Raw genomic sequence first — 25134 nt, forward strand, 5'->3', positions numbered from 1 at the left:
CTCTGTCGCCCAGGTTGGAGTGCAATGGTGTGATCTCGGCTCTCGGCTCACTGCAACCTCCGCCTCCCGGGTTCAAGCAATTCTCCTGCCTCAGTCTGCTGAGGAGCTGGGACTACAGGCGCCCGCCACCTCGCCTGGCTAGTTTTTTTTTTTTTTTTTGTATTTTTTAGTAGAGATGGGGTTTCACCGTGTTAGCCAGGATGGTCTTGATCTTGTGACCTCGTGATCCGCCCGTCTTGGCCTCCCAAAGTGCTGGGATTAGACCATACATTTTTTAAGAGCATGAACCTTCCATATCCTGTCATTTACAACATCATGTTAAAAAAGAAAAAAGTAGAATACTACTCTAAATTTCCAATTCCCTATAGCAGGAAACAAAAAAGGCTTACAAGTTAGGTTTGCCAGTTTTTCATGTAGAAAATTAGACACAATTAGTTTATAATCTATGGCTTTTAAGTAGCAAAGTACTTGTACCACCATTTGACTTTTTTTTTGTGAGAACTCACTCACTGTGAAAACTGAACATACCCAATGGTTGACTTTCATTGCTTATTCTATTTATCTAACTATGCAATACAAGTTATCTGGTAAAACAGTAGCACTAGGTATGGGACGTTTCTCTCTCTCTCTCTCTCTGTGTTTCTCTACTTTTTAAGTAGCAGATTACCAAAAAGGATCAGGGGAAAATCTCAATGGTATTTTCAAAACTTTAGGACGGTGAGTACAACTACAAGATAATGGATGAAGTGAGTAGGTCCATCTCACTCATCTTGGCATTATAAAGGCTGTGAACACTGCCTGATACAACACCATTTAACAAATGTTTACAGCATAAAAGTTTCTTAATCCACAGTTTGGAGTCAGTTTTAAAAACTTACAAATAAATTTCAACCATTTTTAAGAAAGCTCGTGAAAGTTTTATAATATAAAAAGTTCTGTAATAGCACTGTTACAGAGTTTATACACAGGCAGCCTACCCAGACTTTTGGAAGGGTGGCTCAAAGCAGGAGGCTTCCTGGAGGAAATGACAGATATATATGAATCATTCAGGAAATACACATATGTAAGTATATATTTCTTGAATGATTCACAAACTGTGATACATCCATAATATGGAACATTATTTAGTAACAAACAGAAAAAACTACTGATACATGTAACAACTTGTGTGCAGTTCAAGAGCAATATGATTAGTGAAGAGACAATCTCAAAAGATCACATACTATATAACTTCATTTATGTAACATTCTCAAAATCAGTGGTACCCAACCTTTTTGGCATCAGGGACCGGTTTTGTGGGAGACAATTTTTTCATGGATGGGTTGTAGGGGATGGTTTCAGGATGAAACTGTTCCACCTCCGATCATCAGGTATTAGATTAGTTAGATTCTCATAAGGAGTGCCCAAACTAGATTCCCTGCATGCACAGTTCATAATAGGGTTCACGCTCCTATGAGCATCTAATGCCACTGCTGATTTGACAGTAGGCGGAGCACAGGTGGTAATGCTGGCTCACCCACAGCTTACCTCCTGCTGTGCAGCCCAGTTCCTAATAGGACATGGACCAGTACTGGTCCACAGTTCAGGGGTTTGAGATCCCTGTTCATAATAACAGCCTCCCAAGTTCTAGCACCGCGCCCGGCTGAAGCATACTTTTTTTTTTTTTTTTTGAGACAGAGTCTTGCTCTGTCGCCCAGGTTGGAGTGCAATGGTGTGATCTCGGCTCTCGGCTCACTGAAGATGGAGAACAGATCAGTGATTTCCATGGGCTAACGATGTTGGGGTTAGGGGAGTGCGTATGACAATAAAGGTAGCACTAGAGATATCTTTGTGACATCGTAATTGTGTGGTGATTACATGAATCTACATGTGATACAATAACAGATAATTGTATGTGCACATAAATATCATCATACGAATATCAATTTTTTGGTTCGGATACTGTAGTATAGTTATGTAAGGTGTAACTACTAGAGGAAAATGGGCAAAGTGCACAGGAAAACTCTTGGATCTATATTCACAACTTATGGTGAATCTATTATTATTTCAAAATTAAAAAGTTAAAAAGTATTTCTTTAAAAACTTCTTACATATGAAAAGTTATTAAATATAAAGTAAATGCATGATTTTATTTTTAAAGGAAAGGGAGAGCTTGCTAGATTCAAATGAAAGAAATAACTGATGGACAGAAACACTAAATGATTACTAATAACTACATTTATTTGTTTCTAAGTGCTATATTTTGAGTATTTTGTCCATTTTTGTTATATTTTGCCCATAGATAATGGAATATATGTCCATTAAGGCAGGAACTCTGGAATCATAAGGACTCTAGAAACTGACATTACTAATTGTGGATTATTTCAGTATGAAAGAGAACTCACCTCAACACCATGGGTTCCAGGGCCTGAGAGGCTAATCGTTCAAACATGCGCTGCAGGGGCGGGTGCAGTGAGTGGTCCTCATCAGCCAGTGCAGCACTACACCTCTGCAGCAGTCGTGCATGAAGACCAGCTTCACACATGACTTGCTGGTTCCTTTCTGTGTGCACCAGGGATTGTAAAATATTTGCCACGGCAAGTTGAAGATCCAAAGCATGCTAAAATCAACAAAGAAATCCACACAGTCAGGTCATTTTTAGTGAGAAAGGTGACAATTTTTTTCGCATACTTTTTTTTTTTTTTTGAAACGGAGTTTTGCTCTTGTTGCCCAGGCTGGAGTGCAATGGCTCGGTCTCGGCTCACTGCAACCTCTGGCTTGCAGGTTCAAGTGATTATCCTGCCTCAGCCTCCCAAGTAACTGGGATGACAGGCGCCCATCACCATGCCCAGCTCATTGTTATATTTTTAGTAGAGACGGGGTTTCACCATGTTGGCCAGGCTGGTCTCAAACTCCTGAACTCAGGCGATCTACCTGCCTCAGCCTCCCAAGTTCTAGCACCGCGCCCGGCAGAAGCATACTTTTTTTTTTTTTTTTTTTGAGACAGAGTCTTGCCTCTGTCGCCCAGGTTGGAGTGCAATGGTGTGATCTCGGCTCTCGGCTCACTGCAACCTCCGCCTCCCGGGTTCAAGCAATTCTCCTGCCTCAGTCTGCTGAGGAGCTGGGACTACAGGCGCCCGCCACCACGCCAGGCTAATTTTTTGTATTTTTAGTAGAGGCAGGGTTTCACCGTGTTAGCCAGGATGGTCTCGATCTCCTGACCTCGTGATCCACCTGCCTTGGCCTCCCAAAGTGTTGGGATTACAGGTGTGAGCCACCATGCCTGGCCAGAAGCATACCTTTTAACATGAAGTCTCCATATGCTTCCAAATACATTCAGATAAATTAAGTAACTGGCTTAGAGCAATATAGCAATTCCAGAACAGGTTAGGCAAACATGTCCTATTTTAATTTTGCGAGAAATACAGGCAGCTGGACTCTATTCTCTTTGGACTTTTGTATTACATGACTATATGACTAAAAGTAGTTCTATTTTTATAGAAATAGCAGGGACAAAGTTTTCTTAATGGTGGGCAGATAACTAGTGTAAAGGAAAGCCTATTGTTTACATCTGTGACACTTTAGGCTTTAGAGACCATATAACATTTTAATAAAAATCACCACCCAAACTCCAATTCACCCAAACTCTTGAGTGCAACAAGTCAAAACAGACAAATAGCCTCAATGAAGTATCTTCAGTCATTTTTCCTTCTGTATTATTCATTAGCAATGTCCACTGCTGAGCAGGATTTACAAGGAGAAACAGAATTATTCTAGTATCAGAAGAAACCACCTTGGTTGCCTTTTTAACGAATGAATTGGATTCTAAAACATATATATCTACCATTCATCATGAAAGGTAACACGCAAATTAAAAAATCCTTTTTCTTTTCCAGCTACTTTAGTATGTAATACTAACTTTCTTCCTCAACCCCCTAGCTTATATAATTGCACTCACGTCCTTTCATTCATTTCATTACAGATGGGAAGGAACTAACATATACAAGCTTACTTCTGGTTGTGTCACTGACCCAACGGAGGCCAGTAGGTCCAGCATGGCAAGCATGGCTCCAGGATGAATGATGACTGCATCAGAAGTCTGGAGAGATGAAGTTGCCACATGTAGTTTCAGGTCAGCAACATTTTTAGGAGGGTAAACAGGGGGAGTTGAAACAGAATGATATACATGCCTATAAAAAAAGAAAGGGTAAATTTGATATTGAATTCCAATCACATTCTCTTCCTCTTTGGTTACTTTCATCCACTGATAACCAAAAAGCCTTGTTAGAAAACAACTTAAGGTTGGGATAGAAAAAAAAGGAATATATTATCAACTCGAGTTGATATGTGTATGTGTCTGCATGTGTGTGGGTGGATGTGTGCAGACCATGTAACTATCCATTATTCATAGTCTTTATATGATTTTTACTTTTACTGATTTACTATATGGATTGTTTGATTAAAAAATGACACCTGTACCAGAAGATGTAAAGAATAGGTACAATCATAGTGATTCAAAGCTCTAGGAAGATGACAATTCCAATAATATGTGATGAGAGATCAAGTTAAATTAATTCCCTCAATGAGATTTTATCTTTTGAAATTACCTATGTGTTTTAACCTTTTCTTAGTGCATGAGTAACACTAACTGGGTCAACTGAGTCAGGGTTGTCTCAGAGGCTAGGCTCTCGAAGAACAAATATATTTGGCATTGTGGGAGTTTTCCTTTAGCTTATTTGGAACTACTTTCATTTTCTGCATTTATCCTCACTACCACTGAAAATATTCATTGCAACTTTCAAAAACTTGAAGACAATTTACAGAACAAGTTTCTATGAATTAGAAAGCCCAGCCATGTCCTGAATGTACGCATTTCTTCTCATCAATGATCTCTACTTTCTATTTCATACTACTCATCTACAATTCATGAATTTTGCACATTTTGCATCTTGGCACTAAGAAACAGATGCTTGTGGCTTCAGCCTATGGGAACTCTTTGTTCCAATGAGTTGGTCTCAGCATAATTTGCCTAATGCTGAGCTCTGTCACAGAGAGCAATGCAGTTTTAGCTCTCTGGGACAAGAGCAGCTTGGGAAACAGATGCTTTATGTCAGTGATTTAGTAGCAAAGAATTGGCACTGCCATGGTTTAAAAAAAAATACCGTTCTCTTTTTAACAGGGATTCTAGGAAAATGTTCAGCTTTACTTATAAAAAGGCACATAGGCTCTCCTAGTTTATTTAAAAGTCAGCATGTCCTTTACCCATTCATGTTTTCACTCCCTGTATTCTGCTATTTTTCACTCAAAAAGATTTAATTTCTAAATTTACTAAGAAAAATATTTCAAAATGTGTATTACCAACAGTTATCCTACTCCTATGTTGCTCCCTTTATTCTTTTAAGTATTTCGATCCATCTAGAAAAAAGATTCATAATTTACCTACCATGTATCAGAAATAACCACTGAATTCCAAAATTTCATTAAAAATGTTTTCATTGCATACACACACATATGCATAGATTCTAATTGTCTATTTTAGTTATAGGCCTTCCAAAATCATTTCTAAATGGACAGATTTGATGAGATTTGGATTTAAATTACTGATACACTAAGGAAGAAATCTTTATATCTTTGGACACTGAACTCTTTACTAACACAGGTTGAGTATCCCTAATCCAAAAATCTGAAATCTGAAATGCTCAAAATCCAAAACTTTTTAAGCACCCACATGATGCCACAAGTAGAAAATTTCACATCTGACCTTATATGATGGATCAGAGTCAAAACACAGTCAAAACTTTGTTTCACGTACAAAATTATTAAAAATATTACATAAATTATCTTCTGGCTACTTGTATAAGATGTATATGAAACATAAATAAATTCTGTGTCTGGACTTGGGTCCCATAGATATCTCATTATATATATTTCAAATATTACAAAATCTAAAAAGCTGGAAATCAAAACAATTCTGGTACCAAGTATTTTGAACAAGAAATACTCAACCTGTATACAATTATTACAGTAGTACTTTTTTTAATTTAAGAAAAGAATATTCTGAAAAAGGAATTACATTCATTGTTTTCAAACCAGAAAAATATTGCAAACATTGCTGATGTCTAAAACACGGTATTTATTAACTAAAATTAGGTGTATTACAACAGGTATTATACAAAATTAATTCTGATTAAGGTATCACCACAGGTATCACTTTTTAAATTCTGGAATTATGGTAAGCTCATTAAACGGTTAATTCCCAAGCAAGAACTAAACATTTCCAAAGATATGATAAAATTACATTTCATAATCTGGTTGCTATTTAATATTTCAACCTAAATTCTCATATATATTTAAGATTCATCCACCTCTTTGGGGAATACATAATATTTAAATCTAAATCTGCTTTGCTTAACTTATCAGGTGTGTAGAGGCACTAAGTAATGGATCCCATGTTTGAAGGATGAGAAGTACTTGTCACCTTTTGCTCCACTGCAGTCATATTCTGTAGAGTTCTGATTATTATTTTGTATTCACTTCTTCTAACTCTGATTGAACACTGTTCAGCTATAATTCTGTTCTATTATTCCTTCTGAATAATGAACAATGAAAAAGGTTATGAGTTTTAGTTTTCCAAATATAAAGTCAGCTAGTTCATTTTCCCCCAATTCTTAAAATAATTAGAAAAAAAATCTCCTGGATACTACATGTCAGACAAGTATCACAAGTTCAAAACGTCCTTAGCATCTGAGAGTGTTCCACAAGCCATAAAAACACAGTTAAATTTTGGTTTATCCCTTTGCCAACAAAACCAATATGTTTTGCTACAAGAAAAAGATGTCTATAAGCTGATGTAATTTGTTGAGAGTTTCCAGAAATAGTGTGACTTAAATTCTAATTTCAAGTTACTAGACTTGAATTTGTGAAGTAAAAACATTATATTCTTTACTAGCTTATGATTCTTACCGCTGAGCAAAATGTTTGCAAGCTGAATAGAATGGCAACCTGAAAACGTCAACAATGATCTTCGTATTAGCATGAACAGGATCAGGGGCTTTCTGTCCTTGAGGGAATGTCAACTTGTAAGGCTCATGGAGAATTCACACGGATTAGGGCTCAATCAACTAGCTTTACTGATTTAGTGACAGTTTTTCCTTAAGTCAAAGATCTGGTATCTCTACATGGAGGTACACTGTAAATGACGACAATATGTTTTTGATTTAAGGCCATTAGTAATTCTTTAAGAATAAAAATAAAATGCTGTTTTCTCTTTGTTAAATTACCATTTAAATAAATAGAAAGTTCTGATGTATTTTTGGAAATGGAGTCTCGCTCTGTAGTCCAGGCTGGAGTGCAGTGGAGTGATCTCACTGCAAACTCCACCTCCTGTGTTCATGCAGTTCTCCTGACTCAGCTCCCGAGTAGCTGGGATTACAGGCTCACACTGCCATGCTGGTCTTTTTTTTTTTTTCTTCTTTTTGTATTTTAGTAGAGAAGGGGTTTCATCGTGTTGCCAGGCTGGTCTTGAACTCCTGACCTCAGGCAATCCGCCCGCCTCAGCCTCCCAAAATGTTAGGATTACAGGCATGAGCCACTGCAACTGGCCCTGATGTATTTTTTTAAGTATCCTTTTAATCTGTGTATTTCCATTTTGTGGTATTTGGTTAACACTTAAAAAGGACTAAATGTTTTTAAACAGCAAATTTTAAGGCATTACTCACTATGATATAATCACCATATTTTTAAATTGTGATTTTTAGTAATTTAAACTATTTACTAATTGAATTTATTTCTCTAACATTTAGTAATTTCTAGGGCTCATGAGCAAACACAAATTTTCAAACACACATTATTTTTTATCTCGATCATTTTAGCAACAGAAAAACACATGGTATCAACTTGAATTTACCTAGTTTATCATTCTTTGAATTAGGAAGAGCTCTTTTTTTAAAAAAGAAATTGCAGTTTTTAAGCACAAATATACTGAACAATCCTATATTCATTTAAGACTATTCTGAACCATACCATGGTTTGCTGTGCAAAGTAAGCTATACATGTAAATTTAAGAGAAAAAGGAAATTGCATCTTTTCATATGTTATATTACTATGCAAATATGTTGAAATACAGAATCCATAACAAATCCATAACAAATACTTTTGATGTACTAACTCCAACTGTTTTCAAATTTCAAAATCTGAACAATAGTAGTAAGATTAAAACAACATTATAGCAGCACCTTGGGATTCATTTTTTAAAAGCTGCAATGAAAGAATATTAATGTAAGAGTTAAGGACTTATTTTTGGTTATGAGGAAAACAGGAGAAGGAATGAAGTATTTGGGGCCAACTGCAGACCATGATCATTTGATGGTTGGGCTGCAAATGTAATCTTACGTGGATCTTAACTATACTTCCGTAAATCAACTGCAGTTTTTAAAAATTTGAGTAGAAGTTTTTTAAAGGTAGTTTCGGAAAAACCAACTAGATCAGCTTAGAGATTTACAAAGAACTGATCAAAGTATTGGGGTGGGTTTTTTATTAACTTTTTCAAAGTTTAGCTGTGAGCATTTTTCATAACAGCAACATACTTCAATTGGTTGAATCTGATGGAGAAAATACACATTTCCTTCCAATGCTATGAAATTCATTTTGGAATAACAGTAAAAACCAAAGAATGATCCCAACGTTTAAAGTAAAAAATAATAATTAAAAAAAAGAAAAATAAAAAAAGTGGAAAAGTACTCTACTTAGAGACATTAAGTCCACTTTTCTAACTTATTTTTAATAAAAGACATGCTTTTTCTATAACCAAAATGTGTAGTTTAGTATAAAAAAGTTGGATGACAAAATTATATGTCCTTCATAGTTTCATAGCATCAACACATTTTACTCTCATGTATATAAGAAAAATTGGTATTTTTAAAACCTAAAAACTCCCCCCAAACCCCAAAAGTTAAAAAAAAAAACAAAACTGAAATCACAAAACACAATCACCATGTTAACATAAATAAGCACAGAAAAAAAGAAACCCCACACAAATAGAGACTGACTTCTCTTATATGATCAGTACCTTTTCCTGGACAAAGCTGGTGTACCCCAAGGAGAGGGGAGAGAAGACTCACTTGTCAGGCAAGGAGGGATCTGTTCTGCACGACTACAGACACAAAACAGACAGGGTGGTTTAGAGAGGTTAGAAGAAGAGAACACCAGGTTGGCAGTTGGTTAGTTTCACAAGAAATGCCAGTAAAAGTTTAATAAGGAACATCCTCCATATTCAGCAGGAACAAGGAACAAGACTACAACACATGCACTGAATGAAACAGAAAAGCATGCTCACGGCAGATGCTTATTCCATTCATGTTAACATTTAACACATCTGTTAAACAGGGTGCTCTAAGCCCTATTTTTGACAGTGACTAAAAATGACATATTCTAAGTAGGATAAGACGAAATCAAGGGAAAAGAGGTTGAATCTGAATACACAAATTTATATAGCTCATTCCTAGAACACTACACTGTCCTGTGTTTCCTATAAGTTAACTATATACGTGCATTTTATTTCGAGATAGGGAAAAGCAGAAGTTTAAAGGAAAAAATTTTTTATAATTTTTGTCATAGTTGTTTAGATTTTTAAATGTAAATACTGAGGACTAAGAAATCTTGTTAAGAAGGAAGAAATATCTCAGTTGATACTTCAAAGCAGATATTCCACAGAAAAGGATACAAAACCTATTATAAGCTCTGTCCAGTGGAGTTACATGGTCTGTTTATGAGGGCAGTTCATTTATTTTATGTAGTAAAACTATGGTAACTGCTAAAAGCAATAACGCTTGGGGCATAAATTAGAAGTATTATTTTCAAAGTGACATCTTCATTGAAAACACAGTTGAAGCACTGAAAGTAAGTGATCTACATGAAGTGGCTCTCCTACAATCTCCGAGAACCCTATATTTCCCCATCGTAGAATTTGTCACACTATATGTAATTGTTTATTTATGTGTCTATATTTTAGCTAAAAGATAACAAGGACTAAGACAGCCCTGTACAGAGCTGAATCAATGCCTAGCACAGTGACTTGGCATGCAGCAGGTTTTGTTAAGTACTTATTTCATCAAGGAATGAGTAAATACTGAATCTGATGGCCTCTTGAACTTGATGGTTCAAGACACTGACATCTCTCTTTGGGAACTGTATCATTTTTTGAGGAGTACAAAATGTGGAGAATGATGGAGTATGTGTCTGTAAATAAGAATAATCGTAATGATGTTCTGTTGATAACACATCAGTAAGTCCAGATGTACCTTTTAAGGCTAAAAAGAGAAAAGATAATAGTAAACATGATCATTAAAGGAAACTTCATAGAAACTGTTCCAATAACTGCAATGAGAACTAACTGAACCTGAATTTACCAACAGCACATAGGCTTCCATGCTAAAAAAACAATACCAGAGCAAGAGTAATATTCAAAAATAAAGTGATACACCTCAAACAAACAGGAGAAAAAGACTCATCTACTTTCATATTCTTTTGGATTAACTCATAATTCAAGTCTTAACGTTGAAGTCATGCTTAGTATACACCCTTTAATTCAGAGGACAGAGCAGAGTCATACCTGTCAAAAGAATCTGTGGCTACTTTGTAAAGATAAATAAAAAGTTTACTGCAGTGCCGTAACGTGGGTGACACTGATTCTATTGAGACTACATCTTCCTCTAAAAGTCTTTGAAATGGCTGTGTATTTGAGGGGAAGACATTCATGGCGCTTATTTTTCTTAGGTCTGAGAAGCAGCCAAGAAATCGAACAGCATCTGCCAACTTCTCATACTGAATCTCTGTTTTGAAGAAATGAGAGTTGGCTGGCTCATAGCGCATTGCTGCAGTCAACGTGCAGAACACAGTGTGAAGAAGTTCAAACACTTGATTCTGGTTCACTTTCTCCCAGCCATTCTTGGGTGGACAGCTCAAAGATCTTTCCATAGCAACGAGCAAGGATGTAATGTACACAAATCCTCCAACTTTCCTAAAAACTGTTCTTGAACGATGGCTTTCTCGAAGGACTGACAGGAGGGCCTACAGGAGACAAAAGAAAAAAAAAAATGAAAATACACGTAATTAAAAAAACAAACCACTAGCATGTATATGGAGGTTGTACATTCTGTGAATCTGACATGCTTTTATAATTTACCCAATAAACGGTCCTACAAAGCATATCAAATATTTTGCTAATTTAAAAATGTCACATTAAATGCTGAAGGTAATTTTAGGAAACACTATATTTCTTTGATAGAATAAAGCTATATCCAAATATTGGTTGAAAAGCTTTTCCAGAGTCTTTAATTGATTATGACATCAATGAATTCAGTGACTTTACAAAGTAAGTAAAATACATCTTCTAGTCTAGTTTTACACAATCATGAAAACTTATGACTGTGTGTATAGAAACTGATTAATTCTAGAAGGGATCAGAGAGATGGTCAGGGCAGCCAAGATCTGAGGTCTTTTGTCTCATATAAAGTGACCACAGTCATTCTTTAGAAAGAAGATTCACTTTAGAAGACTTATTAAACATTCTCTTTTCCAAAATGAACTGAAGCCTGAGGGCTGAAAGTATGATCTTTCCCAAAACAGTTGTAAGCTTTAAGAAAGAAAACCTGAAGTACATAAGTAAATCAAACATTTACTTTCTGAACTGTCATAATTTTAACTTAGCTTATGTTTTTTTTTTTTAAACAAAAACAAAAACAGAGTCATGCTCTATCACCCAACTTGGAGTCTTGGGGTGCGATCTTGACTCATTGCAACCTCCACTTTCTGGGTTCAAGCAATTCTCCTGCCTCAGCCTCCTGAGTAGCTGGGATTACAGGCATGCACCACCATGCCCAGTTAATTTTTTGTATTTTTAGTAGAGATGTGATTTCACCATATTGGTCACGCTAGTCTTAAACTCCTGGCCTCAAGTGATCCACCCACCTCTGCCTCCCAAAGTGCTGGGATTACAGGTGTGAGCCACTGCCCTGGCCAGCTTATGATTTTAAAAAACACATTACAAAATCACCTAATATTTTATCAGGCACTTGCTATGTACTAGGTATTCTAGGTACTTTAATGCACTATCTTATTTAATCCTTTCAACAATCCTGTGTGTAAGGTACTATTATTATTTCACTTTATAGATAAGGAATTGAGGCCCAATGTGGTAAAACAACTCTCCAAAGACTATACAACTTATATAATAATAAAGGTAGAATTTAAACCTAGGCAGTCTAATTACCCTACTCCTGCACTTAATCATGACATTATGCCCCAAACAGCAATCTGAAATCTTTTTTATGGATATAGTGGACTCCTCTGCCGTCTGTTTCATTAATTGTAGCACAATGGGTATCTACTATTACTTAAGATATAATTTCTAATCTGCTCAATCATTGCATTTGAAAAAAGTCATTTTATTAAAAGATCTCACACATTTCTAATGGTATCTGAAGAATGAAAAGGCTACATACAGGTTGAGTATCCATTATTTAAAGTGTTTGGGACCAGAAAAGTTTCAGATTTCAGAATATTTGCACATATACAGTAAGTTACCTTGGGGATGAGACCCAAATCTAAACATAAAATTCATGTATGTTTCATATATACCTTATACACATAGCCTGAAGGTAATTTTATACAGTATTTTAAATAATTTTGTTCATGCAACTTATCATCACATGAGGTCAGGTGTGGAATTTTCCACTTGTCAGCACTCAAAAAGATTGTAGCATTTTGAATTTCAGGTTTTTGGATGAGGGATGTTCAACCTGTATTAATATGTTAGTCACCTTTTGACATATACTGCTTCAGAAGTTATGAAGATTTCATTGTTCATATATATGCCTTAATATTTTAAAAGACAGAAAATATGCAATATGTATGTAAATAAAATATAAAAACAATGTACTCCTTCCAACAGTCTTTAATCAATAAATTTCCATTTTAGTATCTGGTAACAATATAGTTTCCCTATCTTGTCAAATTTAATAAACTGTATTAATACTTAAAATATCTCATATTAACAAAAGACCTTTTAACCAACACACACACACATATGCGTGGGCGCGCACACACACACTCCTTATAACATAGCCTGAAGATGGCTGAACTCAGAATGCTTGGGGTCATATTCTGACTCCAACATTAAAAAGCATTTAACCATCCCAGTTACTTTACCTTTCTGTGTCACAGTTTCCACTTATGTAAAATGGAAACAACAATAACTAGCCTCAAAGGAAATACATGTAAAAACACTTAGAGAAGTGCCTGGCATATAAGCCTATCACTGTCATCAATTTTCAAAAACATACTGGGGGAAAAATATGACAAGTATTATTTTATAGATGAGGAGGGGTGAGTTCAAAGTTAAAGTAACATGTACAAAATGCTATCACTGGTTAGAATTATGACTGAGGTTAGAAAAACTGCTGCTTATGAATCTTTAGTCCAATAATTTATATTATGTACTTCTCGACAGGCCCACCTCCTACTTCCTCAAAATTAGTATCTGTTGGCGCTCTGACATTATCCCAGCACAATCTCAGTATTTGAAAAATTTCAAATACCATGAATAATGTAACTTCCCACTTACATCAACAAATGATAATGAGTAGCAAACACCAAAGTTGCAATGAGATCTGGAGGCTGCTTGGTTAATAAGACAAAATCAGCTATATATTATTTATATTTGCATAAATACAATTAATACAATTCAAATTTGTGCATCAGGAGAATTTCCATGACACGTCATGAAATGTCAGGTTTGTGTATAAATAATTACAAATTAAATTACATAGGTTTGTGGTATATGTCAGTTGAATGGAGGAACTAAGAGGCAATTCTGAATGAAGTAAAAATGGAAATTGAAACTGAGAACCCAAATTTTCCCTAATGGCACTCAACACTACTTTATCCCTTCAAAGCAGAATGCCAGAGCTAGCTCATACCGGCTCTCAAGAGGTCAAGTACCGTATTTTCAGGAATTTTGTAAGTTAGTTGTTAAACGTACAATCATAATTTAAAATTAAGTAATAAATTTACAACTAAATATTTTAAAGACAAAAGTAATACTCAAAACTCATCAGTTTCTAATTATTTTCTGAGTTTTACTATTATCTATGCTTTTGCATATCTGCATGAGGAAATGCTATATAATGGTGTACTACTGTGCATCTCTTTCCAGTCCACATTCAGTGGCACATTAGTTGATTGAATAGTCCACAATGCGAGTATTTATACCCTGGAAATCAGTAAATGCAAAATATCACGACCCTCTCCTGCCCTCTTCCAGCCTGAGAATCAGTTACTAACATTAACCAGAGCACTGCCTCAAAATTACGGGTCAGTCAACTACTTCTTGTTGGCTTACCAATATTTTACAAATCCAATTAATAAGGTACCAAAAGAGGAGAAAATGGTATGTTAAAAAAAGTTGGCAACCTTAGCATCTTTTGAAACCATCTATATTCTCCCAACAATTCCTTCAAATATAAAATGTTCTTCAAATATTGACATTCTTGTGGATATCCTTTTCGTCTAAGAGATAAATCGTGGTGAGATTAATCTAGCTTTTAAGATACATATTCAAAATTGTCATTATATACCATCAAAACATGATGAAATATATGACAGCATAAAGAAAGAAATGCTATTTTTTCATTACCAATGAAACATTTAATTGAATAAAAGTAAAAGAAAATAGAAGTAATAACTCCTGTAATGCCTGGCTGAAATGGGCATGTAGGAAACTAGTATATGCCACCCCAAAATATGCCACTATGGCATAAGGATTATTTTCAGTTGAAGGCAACTGAGAAGAAGTAGATATAAGAAAACTCTCTGCCATTCCCTATTTGATGAAGTCAGACCCTTCTCAGCCTGGAGACAGCAAATAAATGCACAAAACAAACTACCAACTATTCTTTATCTACCATTTATTTGCCTTCCCACAATTTGCTATCCCTAGAGTCCTTTCTCTTTATGTTATCATTTCTCTAAAAATGTACTGTTCTTTGTGGAGAATGCTACGCAGTGGTCCCCCTTCTCTGCAGTTTTCCTTTCCTTCATTTTAGTTACCTGTGCTCAAACTTGGCCTGAAAATATTGAATGAAAACAACAATTCAAAAGTCTTAAATTGTGTATCGTTCAGAGTAACATGATGAACTCTCACACTGCCCCACACCACTGTGACTCATCCCTGTGTCCAGTGTACATATGCTGTATAAGCCACCTGCCCGTTAGTCACTGAGCACAGTCTCGGTTATCAGAGCAACTGTGGAGGTTTCCCAGTGCTTGTGTTCAAGTAACCCTTATTGTACTTAATAGTGGCACGAAAGCACAAGAGTACTGACATTGGCATATTGTTATAATTATTCTATCTTATTATTGGTTATTGTTGTTAATCTCTTACTGTGCCTAATTTATAAATTACAAATTATCACAGGTATAAACATAGTATATATAGGGTTCCATACTATCTGCAGTTTCAGACATTTCTGGGGGTCTTGGAATGTATTTCCCTGAAGATATGGGGGGACTACCATATAAAATGGAGTTCTAAGCCACCTCTTTGAGAATTAGTCATCTTTCCCTGGTTGTCTCCCATGCACATATGAGGTACACATGTTAATCAACTTCTGCTTGTTTTTCTCTTGTTAATTTGTCTTTTGTAACACCAGTCTGTCCTAGCTAAGAACTCAGCAGGTAGAGGAAAAATAATGTTTTCCTCATCCACAGGTGAGAGTACTAGTAGAAGAAGTCAGAGGAGAGGGAGATCGGGTCACAAGGGCCTTGGAAGCAAAGTTAAACACACTGGTTTGTCTGTTATTATTTTAATGTCATTTTAGACTTGAAGAAAAACTGCATAATCAGTTGAAAGAATTCACAGATATCCTTCATTCGAATTCTTGAAAAATTACCATATTACTTAATTTCTGTCTCTCCACTTCCCTTTTCCCCTAAAAGCTTCAGTGTGTTTTTCAAAAAATAGAATTATCTTGCTACTCACAGTACAATGCTCAAAATCAGAAAATTAACGTTGAAATAATGCAATTATTTTATCTACAGACCTTGTGTTTTTTCCAAATCCCAATACTATCCTCCATAACAAAGGAAAATTCAAGTTCATGTACTACATTCAGTAGTCACTTCAACCTCTTTACTTTTTGGAACAGTTCCTAAGTCATTTTTCATTTCATTTCATTTTTTTTAAGAGTTTAGGCCAGTTATTTCATAGAATGTTCTCCTATTAGTATTTGTCTGATGTTTTCTAATAATCAGATTCATATTATATACTTTTGGGAGGAAAAACTACAAAAAAGAGCTGCATTTTTCTCTGTGCTTCATATCAGGAGGTGTATGCTGTTCATTTGTCCATCACTGGCAAAGTTAATGCTGATCATTTAGTTAAGGTAGGGTCCACTGTAAAGCTGGTATTTTAGCACTCGAAATTAAGAATTATCTTTTGAGGACACAATTTAAGACTACACAAAAATCCTTTCATTTCTAAAACTTTCATCTATTGTCTTTAGTAGCCAGTGATGAATTTTACCTGAATCAATTATTACTATGATAGTTCATAAATGGTGATTTTCTTTGACTTTTGACTACAAATAAGAGCTTTTCCTTTTGTCTCATTTATTTGTTTGATTGTACTTACTTAATTGCTGATTTTCTTTGATCTCTTCTTTACTTTTTAAAGGCTAACTGAAATGTCTTAGGCTTATTTTGTTTCTCTCTCTGCCCTAGTCCTGGAATCAAGCATTTCACCAAGGAGGCCTGAATCCTTATAATGGAAAATTGTATTTAGAAACCTTGTGTCAATCAATAAATTCAAGAACATAAATTTTAATGGACTTCTCTCACTTTACTCAGATATTATTTAAATACAAGAGCAGGTTTTTAAAACAACTATTATTCACAGCACATAAGTTAAAAGCACAGCTTTATAAAGAGACTACATGGGTTCAGATCAAGGCTCCTCTACCTACTAGGCATATACAACTTGGGAAAATTTTTTAACCAGTCTGTGTTTCAGTTTGTAATATGTAAAGCAGGGACACTAATAGTATTTATTTTTATCATAAGGATTAAATAAGTAGATGCACATAAATGCATACAATAGTACTAATAGAAAGCAGTCAATAAATGTTAGCTACTATTATATCTGGAACTTGGAATTTTTAAAAATATATCATTTAATATTTAATGGTCTTTACTTTTCCGTTACACCTTACTTGCATTACTAAATTCACTTCTAAATGAAAGTGAAACATTCAATTATAGTTTGATTCTAAAAATTTCTTACGTATCATTTCTTACAGTATCAATGATTTCAGTAATATGAGAGAATGTGAGTGTATAAGTCTGTATAAAACAATGGTGCTGTGGAAATAAAATGGGTATTGAAATCTGGGGGTCAGTTCTACTAACTAAAAGTCACTTACGTAAACAATATACGTTACATATTTCTTTAAACCTAAGTTTTCTCATCTGCAAAACAGGGGGCTACTTACTTTACAATATTGCTAAGGAGTAAATGATAAAAGCATATGTAAAACTTCTGGTATATTGTTTGATATCTACTAGGATATCCATTACTTACATACATACATATATGCATGCATGTGTATATAATGTCAAATCTAGCATTTCATTTCACAGATGCATAACACTATGAGTGAATTCAATTGAACAGAAAATACATATATTTAGTATTTATTAAGATCCTATACTTCACTAATATTTAATTTAAGAGTTCCAATAAGTCAAGATAACTACTGCAAAGGTTTATCAGCAGTAAGTTAAATATATACTGAAAGACACAAATGACTGGAGTTTTTCCAAATTCCTAATGTGCATAAAGTTGTGAGGTTTTTTGGGTAATTTGGATTTTTTAAATTTCCCTGCCTCTAACTTAAATATAGATCATTTTAAAATAACCACAGATTTTATTTTTATTTTATTTTATTTTATTTTATTTTTTTGAGACGGAGTCTCGCCCTGTCGCCCAGGCTGGAGTACAGTGGCGCGATCTCGGCTCACTGCAAGCTCCGCCTCCCGGGTTACGCCATTCTCCTGCCTCAGCCTCCCAAGTAACTGGGACTACAGGCGCCCACCACATCGCCCGGCTAGTTTTTTTGTATTTTTTTTTAGTAGAGATGGAGTTTCACCGTGTTAGCCAGGATGGTCTCGATCTCCTGACCTTGTGATCCGCCCGTCTCGGCCTCCCAAAGTGCTGGGATTACAGGCTTGAGCCACCGCGCGCGGCCAACCACACAGATTTTAGTAGTAAAAGAGTGGAAACACATTTATCAAACTTACCCTTAAAATATCAGTCTTCAACTGCAATTCCGTCGGTGGGGCTGAATGCATTAGCCCCAGGAGAGTGCCCATGTCATCATCCCCATTTGGAGAGAGCACCAGCTGCTGGATAGTCATCAGGGCATGCTGCCGGCATTGAGGGTACTTTACTATATTATGTGCACATCTTGCACCTCCAAATTCTCGAAAAATTCCTTGAAGGAAGGAGAAAAAGTCCAACAATGGCTACTTTAAAATATTCTGAGACAAGTCAGATAAATTAACATTCAATTAATTTTTGTAAAGTAACTCAAAATAATGTAAATAAAACCTACCCAACAATTTCATCTTTTAAATTACAATACAAATTTGCACAGCAGGTTGTCAGCAAAGGTATACGCAAATTTTCTCTACATTTTCTTAATGCAAGATTAATGCCGTGATGTGTTCACCATGCCCAAGCTCTCAAAATCTAGGATATTCAGAAGTCTCTTAGGTAAACCCCAGGAGACTCTATATTGTAATCAACTTATGTAAAAGGCTTTCAGAGGAACAACAGCCTAAATAAAGGAGATTTAAATGAACATAGCTTCCAAAATAGTAGCAAGAAAGAAATGGAATAAGTTATTCCACCATGGGAAAAATTACAAGGGACTAACATGTTTTGTTGCATAGGTAGAGCATAAGAACAAAAAGTGACACATTCTGCAACAGAAAGCATGTGTCATTGTTACTGCTCCAAAGCCTTTACACAGATTGACTTAATACTCATCCCCTACCATATAGAAGTAAGGCAGTCAAAGTCACATAGCTAGTAAGCAACAGAAAAGGATGTATGCCTACACAGCCCAGCTCTGTAAGCCTGTGATCCTGCTCACAAGTTATACTGTTCTCACATCAAATATTAGTACCATCCTCCAGTATTAAAAAAATGGGCCCAGTGAATGAAATGACTAACTAGTATTTCCTCTAAGTAATTCTTCTATCACTTATGTTTTTAGGACATCTTGTTTATATCTCTATTATGGTTTATAACAAACAGTCTTACTATTATTGTTTATATTTGGTCTTTCATGACTACTGGATTTTCTCCTGTGTTTCAATAAACGTTCACTGAAACAGTGTATTCTGCTATAGCAGCCACTGCCCTCTCTGCTTAGTGGCTTTCTATTTGCTAAATTCATAAAAATTATATGATCATGAAGTTAGTCTAAGCCATGTGCTTGAGATTCAGCACATGGAATTTGTGACACCCTTTCATTACCTGAAGGCCTGTTTAGTTACCTCCCGGTTGTCAGCAAGGACCCACTAGATAATCATAATGGCTAATATTATTTAATACTTAAACTGTGAGTAAAGCACTGTTTTAAATGCCTAACATCACAGAGCTAGTAATCTCTTTCCTATTAGGAAGAGAAAAACTGAAAAGAATTGTAAGAAAGTGTTTGGCACTTTGGGAGATATACTAAGTGACTTTTAGTCACACAGAGTAAGCTCTCCAATTGTCCCATCTCTTCCTGTGCAACTTCTAGGTCTACTCAAGGAAAGTTAATTTGCAAAGCAAATTCCTGTTAGTGTATCTTTATTATGTTTCTGAGTACCTCAGTTAACTAAACCTAGTTAGTGGAAATAAGATTATGCATTATGCCATAGACAAAATGTTACTACAGTATCCATTTAAAGTCATCATACTCATTGTTTCAATTACCTGTTAAATTCATTCAAGTCTTGGCATTTGCCAAAGTTGTATTAAACTAATTACTTTTATAATTATGTGTCTACATTTTCTTCACTAGATTCTAATTCCCGGGGAGCAAAAACGATCTTACCTTGGCATCTAGGTGTTATATTAACACCTAGCTAGCATGGTATCTGGGATACACAATATTTTAAACATGATGAATGCTGAATTTCTCTGCATTCAGGCAAACAGTCATGCAAGTGCATGGGGTTCATTCATCCATGGCTTTCCATAACACTTAAAATATAATTCAAGCTCCTTACCATGGTCTAAAAAGCTCCCTATGATTTGGGCCCACCCTACTAACCTGAACTCATTTTCCCCTCATTATTCCTTTGAAGGTGTACTGACCTTATTACCTGAGAGTTGTTTGATGTAAATTAAAATCTCAAGTAATCTTTTTTAAAATGCAAGAGTGATATTTTATAAATATAGTTGGCCTGTTAATGACAGGTAGAAAAGGATAAAAGAGAAATTGAGACTAAAATTAAACAAAATATTTAGTAAAGTTAATTAACCTTGGAGAGGTTACGTTTTATTAGAGAATCATTTTTCAGTATTTTCTGAAGGTTGTAACACTGTAAGACTCTAACTTGTAGTACTAAAAATATTTTTTAAATCACTGTGTAAAGAAAATATTTTAGAAAAAAATTAAATAGCAACTTACTTGAATAAAAGTGTACCAGTAAAAAATTAGAAGAATACTTTAAACACAAGATACTATAAAAAGCAATTTAAACATCATTTTGAAACAGTAACAATGTTATACGTTTTGTCATCAAGGTACTCCTGATGGTCAAAAGTAAAGTACTGAATTTTTAGGAACATGATGGGTACCAAACTGAATCAACAGTTTTGTCTCTTAAGTGACAGGAAGATTTCAGAAGCAAGAATCACTACAGAAGATGTAACCAGTGGTAATCTTCCAAAATATTTGCTTATAGCTTTTTAAATTACCTGCATTTGTGTTTGATCCTTGAAGAAGCACTGTCAAGGTCTCCATAACCAATAAAGCCAGGTGTTTTTGGTCTTCAACTGAACTATTATTTCTTGAGTCCCCTAAAAAAGGGTCAAAGGTCCAAATTACAAAAGTGATAAGCTTATTTTTTCTTGATTCAGTTTTATTGTAATAATTTCTTTATTCCTTCAGTATTCACTTTTACCCTTAATATGACACATATAATATAATCTTTAAAATGATGCACGTGTCCAACATTTGGCAAAAGTAGGCTCAAAATCAACATTAACAGATTTTATTTCAGTATGTTTGCAAGTGGCAGTTATCTAATAAATATTAAAAATGAAAATACAAAGGTTAAATATATCATCTTCACAGAGGGTTTTCCTAATAAAGGATGTCAATAGAGAATGCTAGATTTTGATTCACTAAGGAGAGAAAAGGTCATGAATAAAGCTACCTATTCAACCTGTATTAATTCACATTTAATACTTATTAACTACCAGACACTATTGTACTTTTATCAGATTTATCAGAGGTACCCATTGAAAATACATTGTGTATATAACATCATTAAATATACTTATTTTCTCTATACAATAAAAACACATTGAAGTAATTATACATGTAACTATATTTATTAGTTGTAATTAATAAATCTGATTATTTTCAGAAGCTTTTAAAACTCGCTCTTAGAAGCAGAAGGCAGTAGATACTAGTCATGAGGATCATACATGGTTTTCCTTGGTTTTTACCTTCCTTTAAACTCTCTCCAATACACTGACAGAATTCTAGCTTCCTCCTCCCCAATTCCCTAACAGAGGTTGAATGAACCTGTAAATTTTGGAAAACACAGTTCACTAATATGTCACAATATTAGGAAGTCATTGAAATCAATAACCAAAGAATGGGAACAAGAACAAAAAACTCTGCTTTGAACCCCTTTTCAAACAAAAATAAAATTACAGACAATACTTTACCTTGCTCATTTTGTGCCTGAGCTGGATCCTTCAACAGGGCAGCATATTTATGCAAAAGGTTTACCATGACCTCCAAAAGGCCAACCTCCCTGAACACATCTTTAAATATGTAGTCATGTCTTGTAAACTTAAGAAGTGTTTTCATTGCAATAATGCTACAGTGATAAGAAGAGCTAGATTTTAAGAGGATACTGACACTAATAAGTTCTTTACAAGGAATATAATTTAAGCTAAAAACAACAAACTCCAGCATCTCAAAGTACTTGTTTTGTACTTCTGGGAGTTTAGAAATCTTCTCTGCAAACTGTGACAATGTGTGCTGTGACTCTAGGATGAAGTAATTGGCATTGTCAGCCATGTAGATATTTGTGATAGCATCAAGGATGATTTGGGCAAGGAAGCTGGTTTTTGCTTTTAAAAATGCATTCTGAAGAACTGCAAAGGCCTGGATGTTTCTCACACTGTGACCTAAAACAGAGAAGAAAAACATAAAAGTAGGTACTATGTGATATTTTAATGATGGCAAACTAGTCTGTTTAAACACATCACGAATTATAACATTTATCAATTATTTACTAAGAACATAACCCTGTTTTCACAAAAGGTCTTATTTTTCTTCATCAAGCTCAAATCATTTAATTAAAAATAACACTGATTAAAATTTTAATGCATTATGATGAACATTTCAATTCATTAATAGTGTATGTTGAAAAGTTAGACTGTTTTAGAGGGAATAAAAGCATATTATAAACATCCATGCTTCAGAGTTTGGAAATGTGTGGTAGTGTAGTATTTTATTATCTATGAGATTGATTTTGACTATAAGGACAGCTGTCTCTCAGTTTAAAAAGACTTTGAGGTTTAAGAAGTTACAGGCCTGAGAACATCAATAAAGAAGTAGGAAAATAGGAGGGGAAAAATTTTCTAAAACCCAGTTTTTCTTTATAATTAGAACACTATGATTTTTATAAATTTTAAGCTGGAAGTTTGTTTCGTTTTCTAGCTAAAAGTACAATTTACTCATATACACATTTGTTAAAGCAGTTTATGGCCAGCCATTCAAACATAACAAATGGAAAAAAAAAATCTTTATACATGGCTCTGGTGAGGCAAATTAGTGACAATAATTATAAAGAAATTAAGACAGAAAGTTCTATTTGAAGTACATGAAAATAAGCAGCTTGCTTCTAAAAGTAGTCCCCAGAACAATAGCTATTAGGAGTATGTGGCATTTCCAAGTATGACCAAAAAATTAACAAAGTGCCTTACAGAATAAGCTGGATTTTAGAAAGAGAATAAACCAGAGAACTACCAAAATTCTTAAATGGAGTAGAAAGAACGCTCAGGGCTGGAGGCAGTAGCTCACGCCAGTAGTCCCAGCACTTTGGGAAGATTGCCTGAGGCCAGGAGTTCTAGACTAGCCTGGCTAACATAGCAAGAACACCTCCATTTCTACAGGAGATTAAAAAAAAAAAATTAGCTGGGGATGGTGGCATGTGCCTGTAGTTCTAGCTACTCGGGAGGCTGAAGCAGGAGGACTGCTTGAGCCCAGGAGTTTGAGGTTGCAGTGAGCTATGATCACACCACTGCACCTTAGCCTGAGTGACAGAAAGCAATCCTGTCTGTAAAACAAACAAACAAACAAAAAAGAATGCTCAGAAATCCTGACTTGGACATTTCTTAAAAACACAGGGAATTTAAAAAATCTCCAGCCTATATATGATTTCAATTTTCTGATTTCTTATTTATAACATATATGGCAAATACCAAAAGTTTATCTTTGTTTCCTGTGTCTATTAGTCTATCTAAGTTTGTTTTTCGGTTACCTACAGAATATAAAAAGTAAAGATGCCTGGAAAAGAATAATTGACATCTCAGCAGCTTTTAAAAAAAAAAAATCAGTTCACAGTATTATTAATTTGTATGGAAAATCAAAAGACTTAAGCCAATGATTCTGAGAAGAACAAAACTGGACAACTTACGTGTCCTGATTTTAGGCTTATTATAAAGCTACAGCAATCAAAACTGTGGTACTGGCTTAAGGATAGACACATGGATCAATCAAACAAAATTCAGAAAGTGTCTCAGATATATATAGTCATATATGATATTTTCAACAAAGGTCTTGGAACATTCAGATATCCGTATTAAAAAAAGAAACCAGTACTTTCTACCCTCTATAATAACTTAAAATGTACTATAGACCTTAATTTAAGAGTTAAAATATGAAACATGGATAAAGAAAAAAATAGAAAAATATATTAGAGATCTTCATGAATCTGAGTAAAGATTTCTTCTATAGGAGAAAAACAATCACAAAATATTCTTGAAATGAAAAACTGGACTTCATCAAAATTTAAAACTTGCATTTCTCAAAAGATGCATTAAAAAAAAACCCCAGCAAGTCAAGACGAAGAGAACACACTTCCAAAATACATATTAAGGGATAAAGAACTTATACAGAATATCTAAAGAACTCTTGTAACTCCAATAAAACAACCCTATCAAACAATGGGCACAGAGATCTGAACCAAAGTAGAGAAACAGATGGTGACAAAGCACATGAAAAATGTAAAACTTCATTAGTCAATTAGAAAAACGAAAATTAAAATAACAATTAGACATTATTACATACTTAGTAGAAGTCTAAAATTAAAAGGACTAACAATACCAAGTGTTACTGACAATGTCAAGTAACTGGAACTGACATTACTGATATGAATGCAAAAATGAGACAGCCACTTCAGAAAATACTCTGGCAGCTTCTCATAAAGTTAAACATACATTTACCATATGGTCTAGCACTTTCACTGCTCTGTATTTAAATAAAAGAAATGAAAACGTATGTCCACAGAAAGATTTGTTTTATATAAATGTCCACTGTTGCTTTATTCCTGATAGTCAAATAAATGTCCATCAACTGGTGAAGACATACACAAATTGTGGGCTATCCAAACAATGAAGTAATGCCCAGCATTAGAAAGAAGCAAACTTCTGATACACGCAATAATATGGGTGATTCTCCAAAGTATTACAATATTCCCCTCATTTTCATGGTTTTATTTTCTGTGGTTTCAGTTACCCATGGTTAATCACAGTCTGAAAATATTACATACAATAGATATTTTAAGAGAGAGAGAGTGCTC

General features: G+C 34.7%; 1 protein-coding gene across 2 annotated transcripts in view; it reads right to left on the bottom strand.

Annotated features, from left to right (window-relative positions):
- The window catches only part of WDFY3 (WD repeat and FYVE domain containing 3), a 273196-nt gene that overhangs the window by 125223 nt on the left and 122839 nt on the right, over positions 1-25134 (bottom strand). For both annotated transcript variants that reach the window (XM_011941788.1, XM_011941789.1), the window contains 7 exons: positions 21989-22456; positions 21008-21109; positions 18331-18524; positions 10589-11046; positions 9047-9130; positions 3992-4169; positions 2385-2599 (listed from right to left, as the gene is read on the bottom strand). In XM_011941788.1, coding sequence (XP_011797178.1) covers positions 2385-2599; positions 3992-4169; positions 9047-9130; positions 10589-11046; positions 18331-18524; positions 21008-21109; positions 21989-22456 — 1699 coding nt within the window. The remainder of the gene's footprint in view (positions 1-2384; positions 2600-3991; positions 4170-9046; positions 9131-10588; positions 11047-18330; positions 18525-21007; positions 21110-21988; positions 22457-25134) is intronic.

The sequence above is a fragment of the Colobus angolensis genome, unplaced genomic scaffold (genome assembly GCF_000951035.1).
Source record: "Colobus angolensis palliatus isolate OR3802 unplaced genomic scaffold, Cang.pa_1.0 Scaffold200, whole genome shotgun sequence".
Taxonomy (NCBI): Eukaryota; Metazoa; Chordata; class Mammalia; order Primates; family Cercopithecidae; genus Colobus; species Colobus angolensis.